This window comes from Littorina saxatilis, linkage group LG2 (genome assembly GCF_037325665.1).
Source record: "Littorina saxatilis isolate snail1 linkage group LG2, US_GU_Lsax_2.0, whole genome shotgun sequence".
Classification (NCBI taxonomy): domain Eukaryota; kingdom Metazoa; phylum Mollusca; class Gastropoda; order Littorinimorpha; family Littorinidae; genus Littorina; species Littorina saxatilis.
Genome location: NC_090246.1, coordinates 20,120,281 through 20,143,283, shown reverse-complemented (window position 1 = coordinate 20,143,283; position 23,003 = coordinate 20,120,281). Strand labels below are relative to the sequence as shown.

The following is a 23,003-nucleotide window of genomic DNA, read 5'->3' as shown; positions in this document are numbered from 1 at the left end:
AATGTGGGGGTAGGAGGAGGGGCCGCCGTGAACACGCAAAATAGGCTACATTGGTACCTGCCATGTGAAGCCCCTCCAATAACATTAATACATGACACCAGGGACCTATATTTATAGGTCTAATATAGGTCTATGATGACACCTTTCAAGAAAGGAAATCTACTGTTGTCCCTTTGTCTGATATAAATGACCAAAGAATAGGCCTACCTGTCACCACACTGACTGGCCACCACCGGCTTAGGAACCCTTTTGCTACGACCGCGTGTACCCCACTTACAACCCACACACCGTCAAGTTTCAGACGATGTTCGGATAACTTATATGTAACTCTGTCGAGTGTTATTGGGTCACAGTTGTTGAAGTTTTTCTCTTCCTTGTTTCCATAGAAACACAAGCCTACAATGTCACATGTACTAGCTTGCCTCAGTGTTTCTATGGAAATGCAAGGAAAAACTAAAACAAGGGTAAGCAACTGTATGGGTCCCTAAACACCAGTTAATTGAAGAAAAACTGACAGACAGACAGACCTATACACCTCCATTCACGCGGGTGGTGTACAAATCAAGAAATCAGTTTTTAGAAGAAGACCGCTCTAGTCACGCACGAGCGGCGACCTTGCCGTGTCTAGTTGTGGGCGTAATTGATTTTTACATGTATAACAGTTTTCATGACTTACACGACAGGATATCAGCTGAAGCCTGCTCAGTTTTGGGCGACAGAAACAACGGTTGTTGTTTTTTTAGTTAAAAATTATAAGCCCGTCTTGACCACCAGTCATGGGTGCCCGATGGATTACCACCTTGACGTGGTCGGGGTCTTGCGTGCCTCAGCGACCCATAGAGCTGGCTGCTATGCCGTCGGGAGATTCGTCTCCTGGTAGGGCCACCCAGGGCGGACAGGTCGAAGGGTAGAGGCCTGACAAAGCGCAATCAACTGGTTCTCTATGTTGGGGGTTGGGCACTGGGCTAACAACCCAGTCCATTAAAAAAAGGTTTGTTACGGAAACAAACAGAAATATTATAATAAGGAAACCATGCCAAAAAAAACTTTCCTGGACTCAATACACAAAGCTCGCTATGTCCTCACTCGAAATAAGGACACTTCTTTTGCAGTGTCAGATTTAAAACACGAATCCTACACCACGATTCCCGACCACAAAAAAAAGCTAAATATAAATGATACATTTCTTGTCGTTTAATCTGGCTTTTTTTTTTTACTCGATCGCACGGCTTTTCAGAATGTCTGTACGCAATTGAGGACAAGGGAAAACTTATAGATTTTTTTCTAGTAATCGTGCGGCGTGGTTGATTGGCGAGGTAAGCCGACCCGCGTCCTTGATCTCGATCTGACAACTGATAGGGGTAAATATCCCGCCAACAATTTCTGATAAGTTAGATGAGTACATACGTGTATACTGTTGGATTGTTGCAATGGGAATGTCTACAATTCACGATGAGTAATCCACACATAAACTTAGCATCTCGCGGGACTGAGTAGATTAGATTAATAGAAGCCGCATGCATCGGCCGCTGTTCACGTTGCTTTGTGATGTAGATTAGGAAAAGGCGTTTGCCCTGTTGTGTACTGCGGCCCATGAACAAACGACTGATTGGGCAACTGATGCCTCTTGTGCTGTACACTATGGTTGGCGCTTTTTATCATAACTAACATTAGGACCTAGGTCCTATTTGAATGACCTAGCACCCAAATACACGCGCCAGGTATGATAAAGACCAGAGTACACTGTCTGCTAAACGGGATTGCAACGACGGTGTGATGTAATGTACACTCTGCTTAAAAGGAGTACTTCAATTCCTGTTTTTTTTTAATGTACAGTCAGTCTATTGGCAAACGAATCTTCTAAACCTTTTTAATCTTTGTGATGTAGACTGTCTCAATGCTTACTGTTAACGTCATTTCCCTTTGCCGGGTGATGCACACTTCCACAACTCTGACTAAGCTATTGCCCTTTAGTTGTCAGTGGTGTACACTGTCCGGCAGTTCTTAACGCTTTTGCCGTTTGTGTTGTTCATTGTCTTCTAAACGGTATTGCACACTGCGATGCAGAATGTCCACAAAAAGCTATTTGCCCATGCGATGTAATAAAATTGTTCTTAAAGTACGATGCTGCACCGAGCAGGCTGCATGTCCCGGCTACGGCCAGAAACAAGAGACGTGGCTGTGGAGGGATGTAAACGCAGCAGGTTTCGAGTCATACCAGGTCACAGGGGATTCCACAACGGCCGCACGCCGTAGAGCCGCAACGACTGAACCAGTTTTTTTGTAGCCGCGAAACAGAAACCCCACAAATGCCGACCAAAGGTCGTTCTCGCTGACACTGATCAGTGTAGCAGGCCAAAGAAGCGGTCACTGCAAGTTCCTCAGTCGCTGCAGCTCTGTGGTCACGATTGAGTTCTGTTTGTGGAGGACTCCGTGCTGACGGTCATCGCGGTTATGCGGCTGACGTCAGGCGTTATCCTCGTGGACCGACAGGCCTGTTAATTGTATCAGTCATTCCGTTGACTGACCGGTGTCCGACCTAGACTTGTCCATTCAGTTCCCAATCGGTACGGCTGCAATGGTCAGTAGGCCTAATAATTAAAGACCCGTTTTCTGTCGACGGACAGACGACGGAGGTGCCGATTGCCACAGTCACGGTCGTCAACTGACTGACTCAGCGCAGCCGCCGGTCCTGCAGCAGTCATCAACACTGCCGTTTGGTGGTAACTCAGTGACTGTCGAAGCCATTAGTTACGGCAAAGCCGGTGGTCATCACGTCTTATTGACCGGCTCAATTCACCGCCAACCGGCACTGAACCTGCGATGGCTCTAACGTTACAGTGGACCCCCCCCCCCTCCCTTTAAGACCCCCTAATATTAGTCTCCCTCCCAGTTGTGACTGATTTCCCGAGGCTGCTCATAATCTCTGTAAATTTACACCCATTTCAAGTTAGGACCCACTCTTTTTTAAGACCTGCTCTCATATTTTTGAAGGTCTTAAAAGGGGGGGTTCCATTGTAGGCTACTAGTATGATAAGTTTTTTTCTGTTGAAATCCACACTGCGACACAGAAAGACTTTTTATTTTTAATTATCTGTTTAAAATCGGTCAGAGTAACGTTTACAGTGAAATCTTGTTGCTTTTTTGACTGAGATAACTGGAGTTGATGTTTTAACAATCCAGTGGTAAAAAAACAAGTCGCGTAAGGCGAAATTACTACATTTGGTCAAGCTGTGAAACTTACAGAATGAAACTGAACGCACTGCATTTTTTCACAATGACCGTAGTCCGCCGCTCGTGCAAAAGGCAGTGAAATTAACGAGCCTGTTTAGTGCGGTAGTGGTTGCGCTGTGCTGCATAGCACGCTTTTCTGTACGCTTCGTTTTAATTTTCTGAGCGTGTTTTTAATCCAAAAATATCATATCTTTATGTTTTTGGAATCAGGAACCGACAAGGAATAAGATGAAATTGTTTTTAAATCGATTTCGGAAATTTTATTTTAATCATAATTTTTATATTTGTAATTTTCAGAGCTTGTTTTTAATCCGAATATAACATATTTATATGTTTTTGGAATCAGAAAATGATGAAGAATAAGATAAACGTAATTTTGGATCATTTTATAAAAAAATAATTTTAATTCAATTTTCAGATTTTGAATGACCAAAGTCATTAATTAATTTTTAAGCCTCTAAGCTGAAATGCAATACAGAAGTCCGGCCTTCGTCTAAGATTGCTTGGCCAAAGTTTCAATCAATTTGATTGAAAAGTAAGGGTGTGACAGTGCCGCCTCAACTTTTACAAAAAGCCGGATATGACGTCATCAAAGAGGGCGGGGATGTAGCTTAGTCGGTAGCGCGCTGGATTTGTATCCAGTTGGCCGCTGTCAGCGTGAGTTCGTCCCCACGTTCGGCGAGAGATTTATTTCTCAGTCAACTTTGTGTGCAGACTCTCCTCGGTGTCCGAACACCCCCGTGTGTACACGCAAGCACAAGACCAAGTGCGCACGAAAAAGATCCTGTAATCCATGTCAGAGTTCGGTGGGTTATAGAAACACGAAAATACCCAGCATGCATGCTTCCTCCGAAAGCGGCGTATGGCTTCCTAAATGACGGGATAAAAACGGTCATACACGTAAAAGCCGTGGAAGTTTCAGCCCATGAACGAACAAACAAACAAACGTCATCAAAGACATTTATCGAAACATTGAAAAATACGTCTGAGGATATCATACCCAGGAACTCTCATGTAAAATTTCATGGTATCCCCGGCCACTTTCCTAGTAACTATCTTCACTCAGAAAACTGCGGCTGCTCGCGTGAAAACTAGCTAATTTCAAAACTGATACAACTACACACCGGGGACTGTGTTCCGCCTTATTTTAGCTGGGCTCGTTGTTACTCCGTTTTCAGCTGGGCTTGGTGTCACGCAAACGTAAGTGTCTGCACTAAAGTACAAACTATGTCATCTAAAAAAAACTCATTTCCGGAAACGGATGTTTTTAGCACTAACCTAAGTAATTTGTCTCTCTAGTGGTTTTTTTTTTTATCTGACTAGGTTTATTACGTGACCCGCATCGGCTTAAAATACGTGCGGGTTGTCGCTTTTTGGGCACAAAAGCTGATCAAAATGAAGAAATGATAAACAACGGTATAATTTTATGGCTTTTCTGTATCATAAGTTTGTTCTATAGTTTCTTGCTGTTATGCTGATGCATTTTCCCGAACCTGCTTCAAGGCGTTGAGGCACGAGAAGTAAAACCAAAACCCATGTCAGTCGAGTTTTGTTCCGCGCTGGACACCCAGAACAAAAACAAGCCCAGCGCGGAACGCAGACAAAAATGCAGGGGGCCCAGCGCGGAACAAAACGTACACAACTTGCTTGTTTTGATTGCTTCTTATGACATAATGAGGACGCATTGAAGCACGCAATTGATACAGATGATCATAGCTTTACCCAAAATAGTAAAAATAGAGGAATATTTGTTGTTCAAATCCATGTTTGAGAGAAATTTACGTTGAACCTTCATTTTTCACTAAAAAAAACACCGCATAACACGCCTTACATTCGGCCACTGTCAATAAACCAGGTAAGCAAAAGACGTTTTTAGCTGTCTACAAAGAAAACAATTATTCCCCTTTCTACTGACATCCATCAATTTTAGCTTAGATCAGTGTGAAAGTCATAGTTATTAGTTTGTGTTTTTATGAAGACACTTACGTTTGCGTGACACCGGGCCCAGCTGAAAACAGAGTAACAACGAGCCCAGCTGAAATAAGGCGGAACACAGTCCCCGGTGTGAACTACTGTACTGCCCGCATTGAGTCCTGCCGTCACGTGCACGGAGACCGTTGCCCGTGACTGGACTGAACTGGCTAGCGGCCATGGCTACGGGCCCTAAATGAGTAATGCCGGATTGTTAATATTAAATGAAAATGTATGAGGATGCGGCCGGGCCTTGTCAGTGTAGCAGTGTTAATAATCTTTAACCAAACTCAGCAAGCACTGTAGGCCTGGGACTATTTCTTCGGGTTAGTAAAGCCGTTTCACAACTTGATGCGGGTGTAGTCACCGTACCAATGATGTAAGAAACCGCGGAGGCGTACGGTACAAAATCTTATGTCCACACTGAACAGCAATAAGCAATATGGACTGGGTGGCCGAGTGGTAACGCACTGACTTGCGCTCGGAAGCGCGGAGAGCCGTTGCGAGTTTGACCCTGGGTCAGGGCGTTAGCAATTTTCTCCCCCCTTTCCTAACCTTGGTGGTGGGTTCAAGTGCTAGTCTTTCGGATGAGACGAAAAATCGAGGTCCCTTCGTGTACACTACATTGGGGTGTGCACGTTAAAGATCCCACGATTGACAAAAGGGTCTTTCCTGGCAAAATTGTATTGGCATAGATAAAAATGTCCACCAAAATACCCGTGTGACTTGGAATAATAGGCCGTGAAAAGTAGGATATGCGCCGAAATGGATGCGATCTGCTGGCCGATGTGTAAAACAATTCCATCTCACACGGCATAAATAAATCCCTGCGCCTTGAATATGTGCGCGATATAAATTGCATAAAAAATTTAAAAAAAAATCCCTGCGCTTAGAACTGTACCCACGGAATACGCGCGATATAAGCCTCATATTGATTGATTGATTGATTGATAATTAATGGACATTTTGAGCAAGGTTAAATTAACCCGCCGCAGCAGCCGTGCAACCTCGGATACCCGCAGCCAGCCTTGGATAGCCCAAGGTTCAGATCTGGGCAGAACGTAACTCGCGGTAACATTACGCCAACAAAGGCTTCTCCGCGGGAGGAAAATGGAGAACGAATCAATGAATGGTGGCGAGGGAAAGACTGTTTCTTGGTCTCTTTGCTTCCGCGAGCAGCTGGTTATTTTCCTTAGCAGATGAGTTAGTAACATTCGTCTACATCTCATTCAGTGCAACAAGCATTTGCGTGGCACACCCGCCGACTAGTGGTTCACATGCCATAAATTCAAGGTCAATTCCTCCGCGCCGACAAAATAGTCCCACACTATATCGTCCCGCCTTACAATTTTCTGCTTCATAATTATGTTAGACATATGTTGTTTGCAGTTTTGAAAAGATATTCGAATAACATCTAATTGCTGTATTGAAGTGTTACGGGCGTGAGGTACGAAAGTGCAACAAATTCAGTAGCGAAAGGCGGAAGGATATTCACATGAAAAGAGTGATTGCGTCTGTGGACTGCTCGTGTGGACACTGGCGCGGGTTTGAACTCCAAAACCCGGCTGTTTGACACGTTTTGTTGTGTAGCCATTTGGAAGGATAGGTAGGACTGTGTGCATTCGTGCGTGTCTTTAAATAGTATTTTTTCGTCAAAGTTTTTGGTAAACTGTGGTCCATTTGAGCGTTGTTTCTGTTTCGTTGTGAGCGGCGTCAGTTTTGGCAAAGTGTTCTCTCTGACAAATCAATTGTTTACTATTCGCAGGAGCGGCTTCTTCGGAGCAAAAACATGTTCAAGTTCTTCAAGAAACACCCTCCAAAGGAAGGAGAGGACAGGGAGAAGCTGAAGAAAGATTTATTCGATTATCAAAAGGTAAGTGTGACATTTTGTGCAGTTTTGACAGCGTTCGCTTTGTTATGCTGGACGCAGCCATTTTGAATGGATGACAAATGACTCACGAGCGAATACAACGCGTCTCCTGTCGAAGCCGGTGTGACGTTTTCATCTTTCGCCGTGTTGATATTTCGCTTCTCGGCCTCGTTGATCAAGTATAAACTCTACACTGAACAAAAAAACACCCTTCGATAGTACTGATGAGCGACCTTGTGTACCTTACATTCATGGGGCCAAATTTGTCCAACCAATTTATTTTATTTAACTTAGAAATTTGATTCATCCTAAAATGTTTTCCTTCTTACTCAAGGGACGTAACCACGGGGTGAAATCTATTAAATTTGACCATCAATTTTTTTCACATGCAAGAAACTGACATGCTTTTCGTCCATAAATAATTTCACTTCTTAATTTTACCAGGAAACCTATATGTCGAGGGGGGAAATATGTACACGACAGGTGAAAGATGAAATCGTGACACCGGGACGCGTGGAGCGCACTTGCTGCATCTGGACATTGAACTTTCGAGTCATACCTGTGTAGCGACTTCTGCAGCCGCTCGACCGGAGACAGTCTTGTTCTTTGTGTCTCTCAGTCACACTCAAGCGACAGCAGACAACTGACAAGGTTGCACGTTGTAGTATTCGTGAGACTGAAAATAACTCTGCAGCCATAATCCACCCCACTCCATTTTTTAATGTAGTTTATGTCCAGTTCAAATAAGGAAAAACATACTGTACACACCAGGCCATGTCGTGAGCTGTCTTTTTAGCTGTAGTCATTCAAAAGACTATCGGTATTCCATGCTCTTGTATTTTTTCCGCAAACTTCAGAGCATAGCGAAGCATGTGGTACATCAAATTACTTCTATAGAGCTGACGCCTTGTGAACCGCATCTCTCCTTCAGTCAGTCGCTTATGCTTTTGCCGAGATACAAGTCTTTCTGAGTCTAAAACTGATCTACATAAATCTTTCTCCAAAATAGCAAAGACCACCGTTTTTTTAATTGAAAGAAATCTTTTTGAACGACTCATCAGACCTTAAAACAAATTAAAAAAAAAAGTTATTGTGGAGAGTGCCGGTTCCCAGGCCTTGGGGCTCCGTAACTGACTCGTCAGTTCTCGAGCCACATCCCTTTGGTTTTGGTTTCACTGGCAGTGTGGAGTTTGGGGGGTAACATGAGTTAACATTAAATAATACTACTCGATATGATTGTAAAAACTCCCAAAACGAATATGAAGTAAATTGTGTACAGGTCCAAGCCATAGTTATTCCCTTATATCTGCACTGACTTATACTAACATAATTGGCAGTACTCTTTTGTGGAGTTGTACAACTACAAGTTACAGCAATTTTGGCATCCAACCCGATGTGATTTAGGCTTAGCACATGCATGACAAATTTGTTTCAATTGAGAGACTTAGCCTGGTAGTGTTGATGTCCGAACTAGCTCCCCTTCTATCCAAGATGAGTGCATTGGTTGACTGAAATTGTAATACATCTTATGTTGTTTTACAGTGTGCAGATCATGGATTCCCAAGCAAACCCAGTGCCTTTGCCTATGATCCTATACTTCAGCTTATGGCCATTGGCACCAAGTCAGGTGGCGTCAGAGTGTATCCTTTCTGGTGTCTGAATCGCTGGTTTATCTGAAATAATCACTCTATGTAGGGATTGAACCTCGTCCGAAAATGTATAGCTGATGTGAGTTGTTTTTGTGTGTGTGGTCACAGGTACAGTTTTACTTAGTGAGTACGGCTAAGTATGTACACTTTTATAGGGTTAATTAGCCTTTGAGGCCATACATAGCTACTTTAAAAGAGCAGACCTTTCGTTACATACATCATTGTTTACATGAGAAAGTAACTTTTAAGACCTTACTAGTTCATAGCATCTGTAACTGTACTTACACCGGCACGGTTGGCCTAGTGGTAAGGCGTCCGCCCCGTGATGGGAGGTCGTGGGTTCGAACCCCGGCCGGGTCATACCTAAGACTTCAAAATTGGCAATCTAGTGGCTGCTCCGTCTGGCGTCTGGCATTATGGGGTTAGTGCTAGGACTGGTTGGTCCGGTGTCAGAATAATGTGACTGGGTGAGACATGAAGCCTGTGCTGCGACTTCTGTCTTGTGTGTGGCGCACGTTATATGTCAAAGCAGCAACGCCCTGATATGGCCCTTCGTAGTCGGCTGGGCGTTAAGCAAAAAAAAAAAAAAAAAAAAATGTACTTACATACTCTCTCCCTTTTCAGAAAGGATTTTTTAATGTTCCTAATACTGTAGTTGTTTGGTTTAAACAATGTTTTATTAAATCAAACATGATACAATAAAGTTAAAAAACAAAGGATTACTGTACTCACCAATACTAAGACGACACAAGACGATTACGAATTTTCGCTTGTGGAAGCTTCATCAGGAAAAGATTTCGCCAAATACCGTACTTTCGTTTGCCTGGTTGTTTTGATTGATTGACACGATCTGATTATATATTTTTTCGACGGCGGCTGATATAGTGACGCGGCCGATACGTGGCTCGTCCCAATTTTTTTGTTAAAAGTCGGGGGTGCGGCTTATAAAACGGTGCGTCTTGTAATCCGTCAAATACGGTAATCCAGAGTGCGTCTTTAGGGCGTACAATAACTTCTTTAACAGGCATGAACTGCTTTGCAACATTCATAAAAGTTCTACTAAAAACATCAATACTATCATTAAACATTTCATTCGTCACCATACCTGTCCAATCAACTTGTGAAAGAGCGTTACAAAACCCTTCTATATTCAATTTATCGTGATTAAAAATAGTTCGTTTAAAGGAGTTTACATTTACAGTACTTTTTAATATCGCTGTGATCACTGCAAACTGGGGGCAAAACATCTACAGATTTAATTATTTGTGGCGTTTGTGTAATTATAAGGTCTATGCAGGTACTGCTTGTTTTAGTTATACGTGTCGGAACATTGACAAGTTGACAGAGCTGATATAAATGCAACATATTAAAAAAATTGTGAGAGGGAGAACTTATAAAATCAACGTTAAAATCACCACAGATCACAAACTTCAACACTTGACTATTTACTTTTCTTAAACTTTCGTTTACTAATTCCCAATATTGAACATTTCCATTCGGTGGACGGTAAAATGAACCTATCAAAATACTTTCTTTATTCAATTTTATCTCGACCCACACAGCTTCTAGGCCGACGACGTTAAACTCAGGACAGGGTTTATAATACAAATAATTTTTTACATAGATTGCTACTCCGCCATAAGGATGGTCTGGACGGTCAAGTCGAACAGGGGGACTGAAATTTGGAATCAATAATGAGGAGTTATCATCAGAATGCGCTAGCCATGTCTCCGAAAGTGTTAAGACATCGTGCCGTTGAACTTCGGGCTGCAATACATTAATTTTATTCATAAGGCTTCTGACATTAATGTGTACGACACTGATTTCATGCTCGTGTTCAGGACCTGGGTTCTTTTCTACATCACCTGATAAATACAACGTCGACTGTGCAAACGGGGTTACAGAAGGACTTGACTGCGGGTCATTAAAATCAACGTTATTTGTTTTTGACAACTTGGTGTTGGTTAATAAAGCCGACCAGTTTTTAAAGCTGAAGGTAACACAACAAACAAGAGGCGAAGCCTTCAAGGCTCACGTAAGAAATAGACAAACAGTAACACAAACTCAATCACTCCGTCACACATACACACCCACACACACAGTAAGCTTAGGTGACACTGTGCAAGAAAGAGAGACACTAGATCTAGATCTGTCTGTCTGCCTACTTACAGGGACACGACTGCCAAATAGTCTCGGCCCGCTCAAAATAACAATGACCGAGACCACACACACCACGCGAGAGAGAAAGACTACAGGGAGGCATGCCGTCATGATGCATTAATTGACGTCAAACACTTTTGACCGTGACGTAATCTTATGCGAGCTTTATCCATAGTCTTGGATAACCACTCACACATAGACTCGGAAATGTTAAAGTTTCTACCACAGACATACACACACACACACACACACACACACGCACGCACAGACAGACAAAGTTACGATCGCATAGGCTACACTTCGTGAGCCAAAAACGAACAATGATAACGGAACACGGGCTGGTGATTTAAGGGAAGTTAAAATCACAAATGGTAACACAGAAGATTCACATAAGAAAGCAAGTTTGCGACAGAACTACTGCTTTTCCATAGAAACGCCCAATTCTGGCCCTGTACATGCTTAAATTAACTGACATATCCTATCAGGAACAAGAAAATGGCCAGGGAGAGGGTGTATCTGCGGGCTGGTCTGGGAAGAATTGCGCTACAAAAAGACAGCAGAAAAAACAAGGGTAAAGTTTGTAAAGAGGGTTCAAAAACAAGATTAAGTAAAGAATGTATATACAGAGTTCCATTAGAAAACAACAACAAAAAACAACACTTCTGTAGCTCTCAGCTCGTGGTTAAAAAATATACACATGCACATGCATGCAGACACACACACATGCATGCAGACACACACACGCACACATGCACATACACACACGACGTGTCAGCACTAAGTGTGTGCCAATGTTCAATAAACGTTTCAATTTCTGGTTGATAACATCTTCGTCTCACTGCAGAGGTAAAAAGTCATTAATTTTTGTTAAAATCGCAAAACCGTAGAGCGAGACAAAGTTCGTGGTACCGTTAAGTGTAATGCGTACGCACGCGCGCGCGATGCAAGGGGGGATGACGTATGTCACAGGTGTCACATTTTACTGCTTGCAGCAGCATACACACTTCACTTGGTAAGCTGTGGCTTACAGAAGACAAGCTAGTTTTACAAGGCTAAGCAAATTTTTCGAGATCTACCTCGTTGAACACTTTTGTGATTTTTTTCGTTTTTTTTATAAAGATTTCGCCATTGCGGACCCATGTGTCCTGGATACGCCTATCTTGTTTTAGGCGACGTGCTTTAGCTGCCAGTCTGGCCCGCTGCCTCGTCAGGTCGTCGTTTACAAACACCCCCCGTGGTGCGGAACGCGCCGTGGCTTCCGCTGCTGAAACGGGTGGCGAGAACCCCATGGTCGAGGCTGTCTTGTGCTTGAGGTGCCTCCGAACACCCATCAGCAACCGCTGTAGTTGTTTCTGTATCACTTCAAATACATAGAGGTACCCTAAAATGAAAATAATAATAATAATAATAACGGGCATTTATAAAGCGCCTTATCAGAAGTTCAAAGCGCGTGACAACAATACATGTACAGTATACAAAAATCATACAATCACTGTCAGATTCAAACAACACATCATGCACATCTCACATCCCCAGACTCTATACTAAGGAACTATCCGTAGTGTTGTTGGAACAAGTGATTTTTCAAATTGGACTTAAAAGATGAAATGGATGGAGAGTGACGTAATTGAAAGGGGAGTGAATTCCATAACTGAGGTCCATAATACGAAAACGTGCGGAAGCCATGAGCCTTACGTTTAAAGTGACCTTGACGAGCATCATCAGAAGAACGAAGGGTGCGAGAGGGAGTGTAGAGGGAGACCAGTTCAGAAAGATAGGCAGGTGCCGATTCAGAGATGATATTGTAGCAGAAGCAGGCAGCTTTATACCTAATACGTTCAGATACAGGAAGCCAGTGAAGTTCTTTCATGAGAGGAGTGCAGGGTTGTCGATGCTGTGCTCTGAAAATGAGACGTGCAGCAGAGTTGTACTTTTTGCAAGGGTTGGAGAGTGGAGTCAGGGCAGCCTATGAGAAGGGAGTTGCGGTAATCTAATCTGGACAGAATGCAGGATGTAACGAGAGTTTAAGTGGCATCAACAGTGAGAAATTTTCTTATGGAACCTATTCTTCTGATCTCAAAGTAACATGTCTGACAGACTTTTTTGATGTGTTGTTTCATTGAGAGGTGGGAGTCCATGATGAACCCAAGATTCCTAGCACTATCAGAGAGAGAAATGTCACTAGAACCTACTGTGATGGAGGCTGGAAGGGAAGTGGTCGAAGAGGAAGCTCCAGAGAAAAGAAGAAATTCAGTCTTGTCATCATTTAACTTGAGCATATTGTTTGTCATCCATGATTTAATATCTGAAGTGCAGTTTTGGAGAGTGTGCGTCACCGATTGGATTTCTGTAGGCTTGCATGCTTGTTGGAGTTGTGTGTCGTCTGCAAAGAGGTAGTGATTGACTGCGTGTTGCTTGATGACGGCAGAGAGAGGAGTGGTGTATAGTACAAATAAAACTGGGCCTAGAACTGATCCCTGGGGAACGCCGAAACAGAGAGGAGATGGAGGAGATGAGAGATTATTGACACACACATACTGACTACGGCCCTGTAGATATGAACTAAACCAGTGAAGAGCGGTAGAGTGAATGCCAAAAACAGATTCGAGACGAGAGAGCAGAACAGAGTGATCGATCGTATCGAACGCAGCTGAGTTATCCAAGAGAAGCAGAACTGATAGGTCATCATTATCCAGAGCAGAAAGAATGTCATTCACAACACGAAGCAAAACAGTCTCGGTGCTGTGGCCAGCCCTATACGCTGACTGAAGAGGGTTGCAGAGGTTGTTGGTTTCAAGGTGGGAGAGAAGCTGACTAAGCACTACTTTTTCCAGAATTTTAGAAATGAATGGCAAGTTGGAAACAGGCCTATAGTTTTTCAACTGATTTTTATCCAGAGATGGTTTCTTGATCAAAGGTTTAACTACTGCAGTTTTCAAGTCCATTGGCACAGTGCCAGAAGTGAGAGAAGAGTTGATTATGTTGGTTATGATGGGAAGAAAAAGGTCAAGGTTTTCATAAAACAAGTTGGTGGGGATGGAGTCTAGCTCACAAGACTTTGGCACTGTGTTCTTCAAGATCTTCAAAACAAACTGCTCAGATACAGGAGTGAAGCTATCCAACAAAGAACCAGAGAATTGTGAAGCCGTTTACAAACACCCCCCTTGATGGGGGTGATACTGATAGTTATTAGAGAAAGAGACTCAGAGAGTGTCTATGAGAGTGTGACTGGGTTCCTTGACAGTGTTCAGTTATGGCGCACCTGGCGTGTTGTTCTCTGGAATGCACAAGGAAGATGTCTCTGTCACCAACCTGTTCTTCCTTCCTGAAGAGGTCAGTATTTTGGTGGTCTCTGTCGCTAGAATTTGTGGATACCTGATAGTGTGAAATACTGTATTGTTTAATCAATTAATGATGCATTAATTTAATCAACGCTGAACAGTAGTCAGGCGTGAGTATTGATTGTACTTGATTTAAAAAATAATAAAAAGTTTCTTGAGTTGTTGAGTAGCATCCTGAGATGACAAGTTCATCGAAGTATGCATTGAGAGTTATCTGAATGGAAAAGAACCATGACCGGATTCTGCATACTGTCATGTTGCAAGTGTAAGGTAATGTAAGAATGTATGTGATTCCTAAATTTGTATTTGAATATGTACATTTTGGTGAGTTTATATCATTTATGAAACTCAAACCTGCAAACTGGAATTGGTATATGATGTACAGGTGTACCTGTCACTCACTGCTGTACCTGTCACTAATTGATTTTGTGTGTGCAGGGTCGTCTGGTGTCAGTGTGCAGTGACAACACACTTCACCTCTGGGAAATCAATCTGCGCAGTGGAAACTCGGTCCTAGAGGAAGTAAAGGAATTCTCCATGGAAAACAAGTAAGTACAGCCCGGTAGCTCAGTTGGTAGAGCACTGGACTTGTGATCGGAAGGTCGCAGGATCGAATGCGGGCCGGGACGGACACGGGTCAACTTTATGTGCAGACCCAGAGACGGAAGCCATGTCCCACCCCCGTGTCATCACAATGGCACGTAAAAGACCTTGGTCATTCTGCCATAAGTGCAGGTGGCTGAATACACCTAAACACGCAGACACCTGGGTAGCGCGATTCCGTTGCTGCTAGCTTTCCACTGGGAGGAAGCGACCCGAATTTCCCAGCGATGGGACAATAAAGTAATGAAAATGAAAAATATTGGCGTTGCTAACCTAATGGTTCACGATGTGGACTTGGCTGTGTTTTGGTATTTGTAATAGAAGTGTAGGTTTGCGTGTCTTGTTTTGCACTGACATAAATATTTTTCTATTCTCTCTTTCCGCAAGTAGAACAGAAAACCTCGGACACCGTCACAACAACGTAGTGGGGATAAAAGTTTGCATCGGGAAAGCAGAAATTCTGGAGTTGAAAGATAATTTCCTGATAAATATCCCAAAATGGAAAAGGAAAAATATGACAAAAAAGCTGAAGATATAGGGTTCATCTAAACCCCATTTCCTGATTTCGATAATACTCAGCTTTTATCCTTTGCTTTAGTTCATAAAATGATCAATGGAATGAACTGTATTCTTGTGTTTCAGCAAAATGAAGACCATTTCCACATGCTGCCTGACATCCGACAGTCAGAATCTGCTGCTGGGAACGGAAGGAGGCAACATTCACATTCTCAACATTCCGTCCTTCACCCTTGCTGACCAGATCATCTACCAGGACATTGTCATGCAAAAGTAGGTCCACGGCCTATTTGAATATTCGTGAAAACTTAGGTCATGTGCAGTTTTGTTCCCACTGACTCCCCTTGGGATTTGATGCATTGTAAAATACCTTGGCCGGTCAACTGTCTGAAACGATAATTTTGTGACTGAACAATGCTTGAAGCTAGTATGCTTGGACCTGTAGATTTTTTTAATCTAGGTTACTTATTTTCCTCTCAATTGGAGGAAAACACTGCATGTTTCTTGAATCATCATTCAGAAAGAGCTTGTAGCCTTTCTGTAATAATTATTAGAAAAAAAGGGGCCTGTGCTGTTCTGAAGTTTCTGTTGACTGAACTGTAACACTTTAGAGGTAGGTTAAGAGAAACAATTCAGAATTTCAAGGCACAAGGTTAGATGGTGAATAAAATATATGATAATATGAAATATGCAATGATGTAACACAAATGGTTTATGATTTGCAGTGTGCCTGATGACTTCAAAGTGAGCCCTGGAGCTGTGGAAGCTGTTGCTGTTCACCCAACCAACAGCGATAAGGTCAGTACACCGGTATTTGAATTGCCAGGTTAATTGATTTTTGAAACTAAATATGGAGAAAACTCAGTGTAGCACACACGTGAGGTTGTGTGTGTGTGTGTTCATACATACACGCATGCGCAAACACACACATAAAAACTAACAGGCTTACAGTTCAGATTCGGTATGCTTTACGATAAAATGCAACCACAGTACATACTTTATAAATATTAATGGATGTATGTGTGCAGTTTCTGATTGGTTACAACCGTGGCCTGATCGTCCTGTGGGATAACAAGGAGAACAAGACGGAACAGACCTACAATGCCACGCAGGTTGGATTTTACCATATCTTTTGCCACAAACAGCCTATACTAATAAAAGTTGATGGTTTACAGGGTAAATGTATGCTTCCTTAAAGAGCAATGTGGTTTGTGGGAATACAGGTCAGGGGTCGACACTAACTTATTTGGCCTGGGGCCACACTGGCCCCAGAGATGGAAATTGCTGGGGCGAAAAACAAAAATCTGGGGCCAACTCTCAGTATTCACGTGCGGCAATGCATTGTCTGTTTTTCTTCATCGTACTGAAGCCAGGGAAATTCTTTCAACCATTTGACATTGAAATTACGACAGCGCTTCGCGCTTTTGGCTGCATCGGTTTCCTTTTTTCGTTTCTCTCCACCCTGTTCTTCATCTTCATTTCCATGTCTTTTTACACCAGGGATGTGTCGCCACATTTTGCGTTTGGCATTTGAAGGCGATACTTATCTCTCACGTTAAGGAGCGCAATCTGGGAGTTATTTCCCTTGTGGCATTGTCCTTCGATTTCAATGGTTTTTTTTTCTTGACTGCGTCGCAAATTTCAGTGACGACTTTGACTGGCAATTTTTAGTGATTGGCTCTGGCATTAGAATTTTCGGTTTGTCATTGTTGGAATTTATCCTGGGGCGGAGTGGGCCCCAAGCTTCGGCAATGTTTGGGGCGGAACACAAAACTCTGGGGCGTTCCGCCCCCCGCCCCCGCTAGTGTCGAACCCTGCAGGTTATGGACACCGCATTTGTATGCTATCATAAGTGTTTAGTGGATTTGCATTTATATGAATACAAGGACAATTTTGTGGATTACATTTTTTTTGTGGCAATAAAGGCGTGAGACGAAAGACATGTAAAGTCAAACGGGAACATGATGTACATAACCATGATAATGTAGCTAGCGATTCATTGCTGAAATTAGTGTAGCAGCTGTTATGGACGTTGGTAAGAAGGGATATTACCCAGTATGTGACAAGATCATTGGAACATGGATTCATGGCATCTTTTTTTTAACTCTCCCAGCAACTGGAATCGCTGGCCTGGAACCGTAACGGAGAGGAGTTTTTCAGTGCCCATGCCGACGGCAGTTACATTACCTGGGATGCCAAGGAATCTGCAGAGCCTAAGGAAGCCCCTGTTACACCATATGGTGAGTGTGATTTGCGTTTACATGTATGTGTTAGATGTGTACTTTTCTCTGTATTGAGTGCTGATTTTGTAGGTTTGTTTAATAGTGTTAGTGTCCTGTATGACCAGTATAAATACAGAACCAAATTATTCATTTGGACTTCTGTTCTGTCTTAGTAATGCAAACATCAAACCATCGTATATGTTTCATGTGGTTGAGAAAGTTGTGATTTGATTGACAATTTCCTTGTTTTTCAGGACCATTCCCTTGCAAGGCAATCAACAAGCTTCAGTGGAAGAGTTCCAAGGGGTAAGTAATACTTGTTGTTTTGTAACCAAGAATGCTGGCTACCTGTGTACACACTTGTTTAATTTTTATCTCAATTCTGTGTGAATTCCATAGCTCTCTCCAGTGATGACTTGGGCATGTGAAAAGTAATAAACGTCCTGAAATGGCATTGATAGACTCTTCTCTGTGTGCAAAGTAGAGATGGGAAAATGTGAACTGTGATGTAATGTATAACGTGTTGTAAAATAAAAAAATAAAAGAAATGAGAAAATTAACAGAGGCAAAAATAGAACCCATAACCATAAACATACGAGGAAAAAATCCACTTTTCGAATACTTGACTCACTTTCATATTTGCATTCTTGACTAAGGTACATAACCCAAATTTCCCACGAGCTTTTATTTTCTATGTTATGCTGATTTCAGGGGCCGCTTTGTTATTTTCTCTGGTGGCATGCCCCGTGCCAGCTACGGAGATCGCCACACCATCACAGTCATGCAGGGAGACGACAACCATGTTGTGTTCGACTTCACCTCCAGGGTTGTCGACTTTTTTGTCCTCTGCAAATCGGATGAAACAGACACCACTGATACTCGTTCAGGTGCGGAGTTCATTCTTGGAATCTAATTACACGCTTTAGCTTGAAAAGTTCTCACAATTAGACTTTTAAAAGTGTCTGCGGTGTACCATTGGAAATGTTTTTGTTGTTGAAGTTTTGAGACACCTTTGTTATTCTCCAAGGACTATATTCATGTGAGTCAGGTTCATGGCAGTCAAATGTTAATATTTTTGTCTGGCTTAGTATTTATTATCCTTCCTCTCAGACCAGAACTAATTGTGTTACAGCCTACGATGAGCCAACCGCTCTGATGGTTCTGGTGGAAGAAGAGTTTGTGATGATTGACCTGGAGACCACGGACTGGCCAGCGCTGCGTCTACCCTACCTGCACAGTGTCCACTCATCGGCCATCACCTGTGCTCAGCACGTGCTCAACGTCCCTGACCAGCTCTGGCAGAAACTCATTGATGCTGGAGATGCTCAGTGCAAAAACTTTTCCACCAGGGTGAGTTGAGAGAGTGTGGGTATGCATGCGTTTGGTGTCTGTGCTTCTGAAGGTTCAGTTTCTTCTGTTCAGATCAAATTACCGTAGCGGTGGTGTTGGCTATTTTCTATGAATGATTTGTCCGTCTGATTAGGAACAGTCATTTTGTGATAATTCATGCATGGGTGATTGGTAGAGAGTGTATGTGTGAATATGCATGTGTTTAATGTTAATGTCTCTGCTTTGGAATAGATCTGGTTTTTGAAGGTTCAGTTTCTTCTGTTCATGTATTTTGATCGTAGCGGTGGTGTTCACTGTATTTTGTATGAATGTGTTGTTCTTCTGCATACGAACAGTCGTTTAGATAACATTGTGCAAATCCATTACAGAAATTTAGTCAGAGGAAAGTTTTCACCTGATGGTGTCTTGTTCTTGCAGGAGTGGCCTATTACTGGGGGAAAGAACCTTGCCAAGGAACCAGCCACAAAGGATCTACTGATCACAGGGTAAGATCATTTTTGTCTCCCCTTTGGGGCTGGAGTTATTTGAAGATGGTATTGGTATGAAGACCAATAGTTTGTCTTAGGAGCATTGTCCTTGTGGATGGATAAGAATATGAAGAGAAAAAGAGGACTGACATTAAATTATATGTACTGATTTAGAAGTTTACTTGCAGTTTAGAATAATGATGTCTGTATTGTTTTTCAGCCATGAGGATGGAACAGTTCGGTTCTGGGATGCCTCAGGCACCACCCTGAGGCTGCTGTACCGCCTGGCCACATCTCCCATCTTCTGCATCCCTGACCATGCAGGCGAGCCAGCCAATGGAGAAGAAGAAGAGTGGCCTCCATTCAGAAAGGTAAGTGAGGCAAGGCAGACTGTGTTTCATGTTAATTCAGTAATAATGTCTTTAGCTCTTGGTTGAGTGTGGTATTCTGGTTACGTAACGGCCTTCAGTCACTGAAGATAAGTGTTCATGTCAAGAAAGGTAGTAATTTTCCTAGATGAGTCTGCTGTCGTATTGTAGAACAAGCTTCTTGTTTTTCTAAACAGACCGACTTCAGTGGTCTGTAACATTGTGACAAGTACTTGCAACAAGTGCCTGCAAGTGCAAGACACTGCTGAGATTTTATGATGACAAAGGAAACCGACATATAGCCCAAAGAATAACGTCCCATGTTGACAGTTTTCTGTTTGTTGTGGACAGGTTGGGACGTTTGACCCATACAGCGATGACCCTCGCCTGGCCATCCAAAAGACCTGGCTGTGTCCACTGAGCGAGACACTGGTTGTGGCCGGCACGGCTGGACAGGTCTTGGTCCTGCAGATGGAGCGTGAACCACGCACGCAGGAGTTGCAGGCCCACACCATCAATATCGTCAGCGACCGCGACAACTTTGTGTGGAAGGGCCATGAGGCACTGACGCCCACAACTGGAGACATGCGCTTCGCTGCTGGTTACCAGCCTACCTGTATCATGCAGCTCTACCCCCCTGCTGCCTGCACCGCCCTGGCTCTTCACTCCGAATGGCAGCTGTAAGTTGGGAGTTCTGTGTTTAGTGTATTTTTTCGTTTTTGATAAGCCATGTGTGGTGCAATGCATAAGTCATCTAATTTCTTTAGCCGAGGTGAGAAAGGGGATTTGAATGGCGCAGAATTTTTGTGCAAAGATACTGTGTCCTGAGTATCCCAGGATGGTCAGTAAATGAAAGGGAGATCACCTAGTGTCATCATCGGCTGGGGGTAGGAGTGAAGGTGTTTTGAGATTTTCCACCTGACCATTGTCACAATTGTTATTTCTGCCTATCATTGCCTTTAAATATGGGGGAAATAATATCTTTATGGTAGCTGCATATTAAGTCAGTTTGATCATGTGCTGATGTCTTGTTTTATTTTCAGGGTGGCAGCTGGCACAGCCCATGGGTTTGGCCTCTTTGACTACGCACAGAAGAAACAGGTTACCTTCAGATGTACCCTCAATGTTGGAGGTAAGGTATCGTCTAAAATGAACAGATTTGTATCTCTAAATCAAGGAGCTTCTGCTGAACTAAACGAGTCTAATTTATCCATGCTAATTTTTTAGCGATATGCTGATTACTGTGTGACTGGCACAGAGTCTGCTCTGATTTTCGTGTTTTTCTGTAGTCTTTATGTGGCAGAATTACTGTTGTGAATGTTACACATACTTGTGTTACTTCTGTCTTTCCACACATGCATGTGTTACTCTTCCGGCTTTTGCCGGATTTCCGGTTTTTGAAAAAATCTGAAGCCGGAAATTCCGGTTTTACGGGTTTAAAAAAAAAAGAAGAAAAAAAAAGCTTCGTTTCGCTAAGTTGAAATAACAAGCAGCGGTTCCGATCCGACTTTTGACACCGGTTCGCGTGCTTTCTCGGTTCGCTCCCTTGGATTTGCCGCCATCTTGCTTATTATGATTTGGTTTCGTCGGTGTCCAGAAACTTTCTTTTAAACTTGAGCATTTTGGACCCCTGCCTTTCAGGTTTTTTTATTTTTCCCAGTAACACCCATGCACATGTTATCCTGTGAGGGCATGGATTGGAGGCGAAATCATTCTACCACCCAATGATTTTTTCCTTTTGCTTAGTTTACTTGATAATTACATGATGAATTGTGCTTGCAGATATGACTGGCACTTCTGACACTGCCATGTCTCGTCGCAAGTCTCTGAAAAAGTCCCTCAGAGAATCATTCCGTCGTCTGCGTAAAGGCAGATCTGAGAGACGGAGACAGGAACCACCGAAGGACAAAACGTGAGTTATATGTCTGCCAGTCTTCCAGTGGGAGGAAGTGACCCGAATTTCCAAGCAATGGAATAATAAAGCAATGAATGAAATGAAATGGTTCAGGGACGTTTGACACAATGATGACTGCATACTAGGCTAGAGTTTTTGACAGCTCCAAGCTGTATGAAGATTGGTAATCTGAGTGTCTCATTGTCAAAATCCAGGTATAAAAGCTTTGAATTTCTGTGTTTGGAGAAAACTTCATCTTGTTACATAGGGTGCAGGTACAACTGAGGAACTTTTTTTTTTGTCTTCATGTAAATGAATGTTTACTCTGAATATGAGTAAATTCAGTCTAGGTTGCCACAGATGAAGCCAGAAAATGTGGGATTTTTGAAAAGTGGTACAGCAGGCTGGTACCAAAGAAAATGAGGGAATGTTCATCTTGTATATTAACGAGATATATTATGGGATATTTTCAGACAGCTTTCGTGGCAATAACCCGATAAAGCTTCATGTGAGGTTCACCGTCCTACGGAGGGAATCTCAAAACGATTGCTAATATTTCAGCATGTAAACCTACTTCCATGAGGTTATTAGGGACTATGTCGCTTCCGTACCTCATGTGCACCGAGGTCTGGAAAGCTCTCATCAGTTTCTAGCATGCTGTTAAAATAATGTACGGTGTTTTTCCAGTGCGACACAGCACATTGAGCAGACGGCCACAGAAGTAGCACAGGACGCAGCAGCAGCCACCCAGGAGACGGCAACGCAGGCAGCCAGTGCAGTTGTGGCCCAAGCACAAAGCGCCGTTGCCTCGGCAACAGGAGCGGCAGCGGCAGAGGCCACTCGACCAGTGGAGAGGATGGTGGAGGCTCGCAGCGCTGACGATTCCATGGCCTCCATGGTGCGGTCTCTCTACTTCGCCGACACCTTCATTGTCAATGGTCAGTATTCATGGGAGGTGGATTTTGAAGAATGCAGAGTCTCAGTCCAGCTGTGCTTATATTGTGTACATGCGATCTAACAGAAAGAAACTGCCAGCCGAGTTGCTCATATCAACAGGAATATTTTTGTCCAGTTTGTGTCTGTTCTCACAATTTTCATCTTTATTGCAATTTTTGTTGTTGTCTGAAGTTGTAAATATAACATTGCATTCAGGAGAATTGTTGTAACATGAGGGAGGGATTTGAATCCTTGTCAAACAAGGAGTGAGCAGCCTTTCTGGTTGTGGTTGTCTGAAGTCATGAATGTGACATTGCATTCATGAAAAAAGTTAGCCATGAGGGAGAGTATTGAATATTTGTGAAAACGGCAAGTTTTCCAGATTTGCTGAGAAGAGAGCAGTGGCTTAAGGGACGGATTGC

The 23,003-nt window shown here is 42.9% G+C and overlaps 1 protein-coding gene across 5 annotated transcripts in view; it reads left to right on the top strand.

Annotated features, from left to right (window-relative positions):
- Window positions 1–23,003, top strand: part of LOC138958429 (lethal(2) giant larvae protein homolog 1-like) — a 42,255-nt gene that overhangs the window by 7,129 nt on the left and 12,123 nt on the right. For 4 of the 5 annotated variants that reach the window (XM_070329574.1, XM_070329572.1, XM_070329576.1 and 1 more), the window contains exons 2-18: window positions 6,971–7,078; window positions 8,618–8,715; window positions 14,136–14,217; window positions 14,664–14,773; window positions 15,471–15,617; window positions 16,070–16,142; window positions 16,373–16,456; window positions 17,458–17,584; window positions 17,821–17,872; window positions 18,278–18,453; window positions 18,699–18,916; window positions 19,334–19,401; window positions 19,604–19,754; window positions 20,103–20,431; window positions 20,795–20,883; window positions 21,534–21,663; window positions 22,333–22,583. In XM_070329574.1, the coding sequence (XP_070185675.1) occupies window positions 6,971–7,078; window positions 8,618–8,715; window positions 14,136–14,217; window positions 14,664–14,773; window positions 15,471–15,617; window positions 16,070–16,142; window positions 16,373–16,456; window positions 17,458–17,584; window positions 17,821–17,872; window positions 18,278–18,453; window positions 18,699–18,916; window positions 19,334–19,401; window positions 19,604–19,754; window positions 20,103–20,431; window positions 20,795–20,883; window positions 21,534–21,663; window positions 22,333–22,583 (2,293 nt within the window). Of the gene's footprint in view, window positions 1–6,691; window positions 6,812–6,970; window positions 7,079–8,617; window positions 8,716–14,135; window positions 14,218–14,663; window positions 14,774–15,470; window positions 15,618–16,069; window positions 16,143–16,372; window positions 16,457–17,457; window positions 17,585–17,820; window positions 17,873–18,277; window positions 18,454–18,698; window positions 18,917–19,333; window positions 19,402–19,603; window positions 19,755–20,102; window positions 20,432–20,794; window positions 20,884–21,533; window positions 21,664–22,332; window positions 22,584–23,003 lie in introns of those variants that run through there. The other variant, XM_070329573.1, reaches the window with a different exon arrangement.